Source organism: Lolium rigidum, chromosome 7 (assembly GCF_022539505.1).
Source record: "Lolium rigidum isolate FL_2022 chromosome 7, APGP_CSIRO_Lrig_0.1, whole genome shotgun sequence".
Lineage (NCBI taxonomy): Eukaryota > Viridiplantae > Streptophyta > Magnoliopsida > Poales > Poaceae > Lolium > Lolium rigidum.
In genome coordinates, this window is record NC_061514.1 from 103,811,784 (window position 1) to 103,821,001 (window position 9,218).

The 9,218-nt window shown below is 49.4% G+C and overlaps 2 protein-coding genes across 2 annotated transcripts; both read right to left on the reverse strand.

Moving 5' to 3' along the window:
* Positions 1-368: 368 nt before the first annotated feature.
* Positions 369-4,337, reverse strand: LOC124669677 (transcription factor RF2a-like). Its single transcript, XM_047206246.1, has 4 exons — positions 3,820-4,337; positions 2,278-2,410; positions 1,315-1,399; positions 369-985 (listed from the first exon to the last, which is right to left on the reverse strand). Exons 1-4 carry the CDS (start codon positions 4,335-4,337, stop codon positions 609-611), a joined length of 1,113 nt encoding a protein of 370 aa, XP_047062202.1. The 3' UTR covers positions 369-608.
* Positions 4,338-7,928: 3,591 nt separating this feature from the next.
* On the reverse strand, positions 7,929-8,576 carry LOC124671786 (transcription factor RF2a-like). Its single transcript, XM_047208117.1, has one exon. The coding sequence runs from the start codon at positions 8,574-8,576 to the stop codon at positions 7,929-7,931; it is 648 nt and encodes a 215-aa protein (XP_047064073.1).
* Between the last annotated feature and the right edge of the window lie 642 nt (positions 8,577-9,218).

Here is a 9,218-nt window from a genome sequence, read left to right on the forward strand (position 1 = left end):
ACCAACAAGTAAGCGAAGCATCACACCACGCCCTCATGAAGCGTCACGCACAACAAGATCCATTCCGATCTAGATACGGAATGGCGTCATGCGCCAATCAACAAAAATCTCCGAGAGTAAGACTAACACTCGTTGGCGTCCAGATCGGGAAGGCCAGCATGAAACGGATCATGGACATGGCAAAATTTAAGCCGCCCCAAATATGCATGTCCACCACAAGACATGGACACGGCAAAATTTAAGCCGTCCTTTTCAGCAAACAGGTAATGTTTACCCAAGAACAGGAAATTTATTTCCACGGAACATTTTATTTGCATATAGGCAAACAACATTCGGGTCATCTCGTCAGTGCTTAATGGTTGCCAGACAACTATGACAGTCTGTTATTTCACCATATCCGGGAAAGGTTTCGGACATCAACTTATGGTTAATTCCAGACAGAAGACTCGGCCTGGGCAAAGTACTCAGTTCGTTTCATCAGTTCTGCAACAAACTCGCAACTGAATGGGGTCTACATTCTAGAGGCTGCAGACATCTAGGCACCTACCTACACACTGCACTAGCCTATGCATGAGTCACTCAAATTATTTCTGACAGCTGACATGTTCTCACGGTTCGTTCCTCGCGTGCCCACCGAAAGCGCCTGCGTTCTGCACATGGGATGTCATGGCAATTCCTTTCATCTTCAGGTCTCCCGGAAATGGCAAAGCTTCCTGGCGTAGCTGATGCTGATGCTGCTGCCGGACGGTGCCAAGGTGCTGCTGTTGCAAATGCATTTGAGGTTGCTGGTGCTGGGAGCGGATTTGGAGCTGCTGAAGCTGCTGAGCAGCCACAAGAGATTGCATCTGGCTACGCTGGTAGCTTTCTGAATCCACTCCGTAGGAGGACATGCCAAATTTTCCCATTTTCCCGCTGTTGTTGGTGTTAACCTGTCCTGTTGCGATCTTCAGCTGCTGAACCTCATCCCTCAGTCTGTCGTTCAGTGCTACAAGGAAACAAGGAACAGGTTACACACTTGCAGTATTAGAGATGGTAGGGAAACAAAGTTAGCATAGCCTAAAGGCTAACGCAAGTTAACTCTGCCGTTTAGAATTGGAAAGAGACCCAAAAATAGCTGTTAAATCTCTAGATGATCAAAAAAAATGAGGACAAAATCCAAGAGAATACCAAACTCAACCTTTCCTGTGTCAGAGTAAGTAGGCATGTATAATTTAGAACATCGTTGAGTAATTTGCAACTATGGAAGTAGATGACATCAAATGAGTGTTGTATGAAGTAAATATCTTTGAATTTGCAAGGCAAAGAAACCCTTACCATCCTGCAGCCTGACCTGCTGCTCCATTGTTTGCACCCGCAGCTTCAAGTCACCATTCTCATTTGTTAAGCCAGTGGTATCTCTCTGTATCATACAAATAATAGACTCTTCAGTTATTGACAACCTAAAATAATTAATTTAAAAACTACAAAATATGCAGTACAGTGACATTATGTATCTGTAGAATATCAATAGTATGAAATACATTGTCTATACACAACTGGTAATAATATGTCAGATGTAAACAACATGCATAGGAATAGGGGCTCCACCATATCTAAAAGCTCACTAGTTAGACGCTCCCATTGCATGCCAGGGGGTAGGTCCGTTGCAAGAATGGCCTTTGTCAAGGAGATCTTCTAGTTCCAAATAAACTACTTCCTTCGGTGTCCAAGCATATATTGAAATACCAAGTAACCCACAAATTTAGTATAACTATATGCAAATGTAAAGGTATTTTACAAGATCAAATTGGCAAAACATAAAACAACTGAACAAATACTACCTCTATTCTGTAAAGTAAGACGAATAAATTTTTTATGAAGTCAAACAATGTAGAGTTTGACCAACATTATAGGAAAATCTATTGAGAACTATGGTAGTATCTAGGTATAACATGAAAATGTATCTCAGGATGTATCTAATGACATTGATTTGGCATGGTAGATGTTGACGGCTTTTTCCCAAAACTTGGTCAAAGTTTACATCGTTTGACTTTTGAAATAAAAATATACTAGTACACCTTATTTTACGGAACGGAGGTAGTAGACAGTAACAACAGTTGGAGATTCTAATATAACGCCTAAATATAACAGGATGCATTGAAATGCCATTTACTATCGGTATCGACCATTGGAGAGACTATAGCAACTGTTAGCAAACCAACTTAATACCCAGATTTAAACCATCTAATGCATATCAATTTGCAAGAATTTAAGTTAAAGTAAATCTCAGTAACAAACCTGCAACATGGACAATTGAGCTGATAGTGTAGTTGCTTCTGTTTGAAGACACTGTACTTTTCTCTCGAGCTCCGCGATGTAGCGCATCTTTCTTTCTTTTGACCTAGCGGCTGACTGGCGGTTGGCCATAATCCTAAAAAGTTTCGAAAAAATAAAAGGTAAATCAAATTAACCTAAGTAGCGAGCACCAATCCCAAAAGGCACACACAATTCATAAGACCATAACACCACACAAGTAGAACGACATAATTTGAATCATATCAAAATACCAAACAAAGATCCACCAAGATTGTTCTAGCAAAGAATAACACTGCGTAGTTGCTCTCATAATATGAGTAGCCAAGATTATATGTTTTGTACTAAATTACCGGTAGAGCAAAAGGCAATTACTAAATTACAGTCGTGAAACGCTGATCTTACATGGCCTCCCTCCAGGGAAGGTAACGCCAGTGGCGGAGCTCGGCCATTATGGCAAACATCACATGTACCATTATGCCATCCTAATGTTCTGATTAAAACCAGCGCCATTTTTATATACATCAACCTATAGTATAAATCTACTCAAGGAACATGTATGAGCGATGGTTGGCTCTTTTCATTTGAACCGAAAAGGTCACTTGCTATGTCGGCCTTTACTTAGCACTAATTATCCATCATTGTCTATTTGTCTCAGAACAAAACAATTAATTTGAGAGCCCGCGTAATGGGTAGTATTGATTATTCTATGAGCCAATAATAGGCTGTGTATGTGCTAGAAACATCGATAATATACTTTGCAATTTTTTTACCCCGCCTATTGTTACCATACTTTAGGCATGGCCATACCAAAAATTTAGTTCATCCTCCGCCACTAGGTAACGCAAAAAGTTCAAATATAAAATCTCTACTGACAATGAATCACATCTAGTGACATAAAGAGATACTTTGAATTAACTAGTGAGCCAATTGTAAGGACTGGTTAGTTATTATTGCCGGAAAATTAAGTACCCACTTACATCACCGATTCACCACCACTACCATATTTTAATATGCACATCACACCCTAGAGGTAAGATTAAGAAGAACACAAAGGTGTAATACATTTTTGTTTTTGGCACCACTATATGCTGTACTAAGCTAATACACTATTATAGCTGTACTGAAACGCCTCTCAAGATTTAGCCTGTTATCCAAAATACGGAGTACATGAACTCCTCAGTATCAGGTTCCGTTTTTGTACCAGCAATGCCTAAAAGAATTCTTAAAAAAAATGCCTAAAAGAGCAGACAGATCTCATATGATTACTGTTTGCTAAAAATGATATGATTCCAGATCCCACGACTTGTCCCTTTTCAGTTTTCACACACCGGTACCCGTGTGGCTCCTTTTGGAAGAAGCAACTTTCCCTGAAATCGGTTTTGCACAAGACGCCGTGGAAGCTGTCCCTGTCAACCGCCGCAATCTACGTCGTATTCGGGAAAATCCCTAACGATGCCGAGAATAGCAACGAAGCGAAGGAGGTCGGTTGATTGACTTGTGGTTTCGGCAGGCAGGCGGGCTCACCTCTTGGCGCGCTTGGGGTCAACGAGCGCGAGCTCGGCGAGCTTGGCGTCGGAGATGGCCTTCTTGGCGTCGGCGGCGGCCCTCCCGCCCAGCGCGGCGGCGGCGGAGGCGGATGCGAAGGAGGTGGAGCCGTCCATGGACATGCTGTGCTGGTGGCGCGGGCGCGCGGGCATCGGCGGCGGGGGCGGGTACGGCGCGGCGGGGTCCGCGGGCTCGCCGAGCCTGCCGCCGGCCTCGAGGAACATCTGGAACATGCGGCTGCCCGCGCCGCCGCCGCCGCCGCCGGGCCCCTCGTCGTCGTCCTCGTACTCGTCCTCGTCGTCGTCGCCGGCGACGACGCCGAGGTCGGCGGCGTCGAAGGCGAGGTCGTCGGGGAGGGCGGCGGCCCCGAGGAGGATCTCCGACTGCGCGCGGCGGTGCCTGGGCGCGCGGCGCGGCGGGGAGTCCTCCGGCGTGGGCGGCGCAACGTCCGATCCCGCGGCGGCGGAGGTGGAGGCGGAGGCGGGCGGGGCGTCCATGGTGGGGATCTGGGAGGGGAATGCGGGGCCGTGCGCCGGCGAGGGGAGGGAGGAGGAGCTTAGGAGGAGGAGGAAGAAGACATGCTCGCCCGGAGCTTTGACCCACCCATTGACTCCGCAGAGGGAAAAAGGAAAAGGAAATGTGGCGCAGCAGCGGCCAATGCGGCGGCGTGCCGCGTTCCATTGTCGTCATGGCTCCGCCACTGCTCCCTACTAGGCTGGACCCAAACCCAAACCCTGTTGGGCTGGCTTCGGAAACTCCGAACCCATGGTTCTGGACTCTCTTTCGGCTTGCGTCGCGGTACAGCAACAATCCGTCAGTTGAACTTTTTTTTTTCATGTAATTTTACATGCAATTGCTGCAAGATGACATGCCCTGTCAGATTTTTATCTTACGTTCCAACGAACTGAGAACAACATTCTACAGCAAGTGGACAACACAAAACATTGAATAAACACGACAATGCGCACAGATTGTGAACCGGAGGAGGCTTTTCTTCACAAGGCCGGCACCGAATGGCTTCTGTCGCTGCTTAATAGAGGCTCACAAGCTCAGATCATTTTTCTTCTTTGGCGGGTTTGGCATCATCACTGTAATAATACTGTCCATGGAGACGGTAAGGCGTCGGTGGCGGCGTCTATTCCTTATCTGAGGAATTATTTTGAAAGTTTTACAAGTGCACAACATGCAATATCAGATCCGAAAGGGAAGATAAGATGCCAGTGTCAAGTGCCGGACCTAATGTTTCTGTCGACGCCTAGTCGATGGATAGTTCCAGAAGTTGGCTCTCTGAAGGCCAACGCTGACGCTGGTTGGGATGCAGCTACTAAGAAGGGAGGTATTGGTATCATTATCCGTGATCACAAAGGTTGTACGATACAATCAGCGTGGCCGTTTCTCCCTAGATGTTTAAGTGCGGAAGAGGCAGAAGCAATTGCATGTGTACAAGGCTTCAACCTCCTTGTTCAACTACAATGTACCTCCGCGATGCTGGAAACGTACTGCTCAAGAGTTGTAGAGGTGATGAATAGCAAGATGCGGGATCGCTCGGCAAGCTGGTTTGTGTACTCGGAGGGACAAGAGCTTCTGAACCTTCACCAGAATCTCTCGATTATTAAAGTAGGTCGTCTGTGTAATAGGGTAGCACACGGCCTAGCTCTTCTAGGCAAAAGTGGGGTCTCTGGTTCTATGTTAGGCTTAGCTCCTGTGAGTGTGGCAAGTTTGATCATGGAGGAGAGTAGTGTTATCGGGGTAATACCCTCTAGGACGTAGCTTCCCTTATCTCTGATGTAACCATTCTATGACACTGGTCGCAGCAAGTTTTTGACGCACTCTTTTCCTTACCAGGGTACCTAAGGGGACTGAAAGGTTTTTAATGAGGCGGCTTGCTTGCGTAATATATTATGGTTTATCTTCAAAAAAAAAAGATTGTGAACCAACATCCAGAAGAAGAAAAAAAGATCGACGGAACCTGAATAAGCAAAATGCACCCTTGTTCTAACATTCTCTTGAGCAATCAGAGGAGAAGGATCTGAAGTTGAGATTCCTTTGTGAGGCACAATGTTTTGTTTCGATCCATCGGTTCGTATTTCACTGCCCAAAAGAAAACTGTGCACAACCACTAAGGCTTAAGGCCTACTCCCGTTCCATCATATTAGAGCATCTCCAACAACAGGCGCGCTATGTAGGCCGTGCGCTATATAAACTGCCGTTCGGGCGCAAAATTGCTCCTCCAGCAGGCGCGCAAACGGCGAGGCGCTGTAATTTTTTTTGGGCGCGGGCCGGTTTGCGCAATCGTGAGCGCTATACTTTGTGCGCCGGCTACAGCGCGCGTCATCGCTCGACGCACGCGCGAAGAAACCCTGCGGCTGAAACTTCCCCGCGCCTCGCCGCCCGACCGCCCAATCCCTCGACTCCGCGCGGCCGCCGGCGCAATCCCGGCGATGGACGGGCCCTCCGGCACCCTACCAACCCCTCCCTACTCCGTTCCACCCGCCGCCGCTGCCGCCGCCTCCGCCGCGCCGCCAACCCATGCGCCAAACCCTAGCGGTGGCGCCGGCGCCGGCAACACAGCCGTCGTTGCCCGTGCGCTCTTCGTCTCACCGCGCGCGACGCTGCACACAGCCGCCGACGCCGGCAACACAATCACCGTTGCCCGTGCGCTCTTTGTCCCGCCACGCGCGACACTGCACACAGCCGCCGCCGCCCGGATGGCCGTCGGGCAGGCCGCCGGCAAGGCGCGGGCGCCGCCGAAGAGGAAGGCGCTGTCGTCCAAACGCCCATATGGAGCCGTGGGCACCGTCTCCGTCGAGCCGCCGAAGAAAGTGAAGGTGCCCGCGACCCGCCGCCCGCAGCCTCCGCCGCCTACTCCACCGACGAACCAGACTTCCGTCCGGCAACCCCGTGGGCGCACATACGGTGTACGATGAAATGCTGGAGAGGTAAAAACACTTATTTTCATCCAAATTTTAGTTTAGATGCATACATAGCCGCAGAATAATGAATTTCATTGCAATGTAGAGTCGATGACGAGTCTTTCTGGAGGCAATGAATGTTGGATCTTCGTTTATGCATGATGAAGCCGTTGAGGGATGGGAGGAATATGATGATATCGATGAGGAAGGAGAAGGGTTGATTGAACCTCTCCATCCCGGTCGGTCGGCGAACCACACCATAGCGGAGGACAAGTTGCTTTGCAAGACATGGTTGACAATTGGAATGGATCCAACAACGGTACCGATCAAACAAGAGACACATATTGGATGAGGATGAAGGAGTACTTTGACGCCCACAACACAAGTGTGAACGAGCGAACCATGCGCTCACTTCGGTCTCGTTGGTCCGGCATCAACACCGATTGCCAAAAATGGGTGGGCGTGCAAGCCAACGTTGATCTTCTTAACCCAAGTGGCAGAAATGAGAATGATAAGGTAAGCAATTCTTCTAGTATGTTGACCTTATGGCTCATATGTGAAGGATACGGTTCTAGTTCATATAGCTCATCTATTGTCTTTTGCTTGCTTTGTAGAACTCTTTTGCTCAAGGATTGTTTAGGGATGTGGGAAAGAAGAACAAGAAAGGCAACAAGATTCTTGGCAAGCCATTCACCTTGCATCATTGCTATGAAGTGCTAGGGAATGAACAAAAGTGGAAGACCCGCGGGAAGTTGGATGCGGCAACTATGGCGGCCAATGCAACCGATGATGCAACAATCATCGATGATGATGATTCGAGTGACGAAGGCAAGAAGAGAAGCTCCACTCCTCACTCGGTCAACAATGAGCGGAGGAATGTGCTTGGTAGGAAGACCGCCAAAGATATGAAGGGAAAGAAAGCCGGAGATGATGACATTGCCATTGCTATGGAAAGGATTGCAAATGCAAGGTTGCAAGCAAATGAAGATATGAAGATGGAAAGAAACATGGAGAAAGAGGTTATGGATGCTATGGAAACTCGGAGAGCCGCTTTGGAGGAGAGGCTTGCCGCCAACGAGGAGAAGAAGTTGGCTTTGGAGAAGAAGAGGCAAGCCAACGAAGAGCATCTACGCCTAGTGGAGGAGGAGAAGGTCGGTTAATAATTGAGTTGCGGTCTCACCTTTTGGCGCGCCTGGGGTCAACGAGGGCGAGCTTGGCGTCGGAGATGGCCTTCTTGGCATCGGCGGCGGCCCTCCCGCCCAGCGCGGCGGCGGAGGAGGCGGAGGCGAAGGAGGTGGAGCCGTCCATGGACATGATGTGCTGGTGGCGCGGGCGCGCAGGCGGCGGGGGCGGGTAGGGCGCGGCGGAGTCCATGGTGGGCTCGCCGAGCCTGCCGCCGGCCTCGAGGAACATCTGGAACATGCGGCTGCCCGCGTTACCGCCGCCGGGCCCCTCCTCGTAGTCCTCGTACTCGTCCTCTTCGTCGTCGTCGTCGGTGGCGGCGGCGACGACGCCAAGGTCAGCGGCGTCGAAGGCAAGGTCGTCGGGAAGGGCGGTGGCCCCGAGGAGGATCTCCGACTGCGCGCGGCGGTGCCTGGACGTGCGGCGCGGCGGCGAGTCCTCCGAGCGTGGGCGGCGCGACGTCCGATCCCGCGGCGGAGGTGGACGCGGAGACGGGGGCGGGTAGGGTGGCCATGGTGGGGGATCTGGGAGGGGAATGCGGGGCCGAGTCCACCTCCGCCGGCGAGGGGAGAGAGGAGGAGCAGGCGGGGGAGGGGTGTAGCTTAGGATTAGGAGGAGGAAGACATGCTCGCCCGGACCCATGCATTGACTCTGCAGAGGGAAAGGAAAAGGAAAAGGATAGATGGGGCAGCAGCGCCCAATGCGGCGGCGTGCTGCATTCCATTGTCGTGCCACTGCTCCCTACTAGGCTGGACCGGACCCAACCCCAAACGGGCTGGCTTCGGAACCTCCGATCCCATGGTTCTGGACTCTCTTTTGGAGGGCCTTGCGTTGCGGACTTGCGGTACAGCGACAATCCGTCAGTTGACATTTTTTATTTTCATGCAACGGGAAATTTTACACGAAATTGCTGCAAGATGACATGACTTGTTGGATTTTATCTTAGGTTCCGACGAACTGAGAACAACATTCTACAGCAAGTGACCAATGCAATGCATTGAATAAAACACGACAAAGCGCAAAAATTGAACAAACTTTGATTGATACACACAATTTTTTTTGACTTCCTTTATGTTCTACCAGAAATTTTGGGATATCCTTAAAAAGGACTTAATAGATATGTTCAATGCTCGGTTTAGGGATGATCTAGATTTATATCGACTAAACTTTGCCATGATAACCCTCATTCCAAAAGAAAATGAGGCTAGATCTATGAAGAAGGTTAGGCCCGTTAGCTTATTAAATTGTTCCTTTAAGATTTTTACAAAAGTCTTAACTAATAGA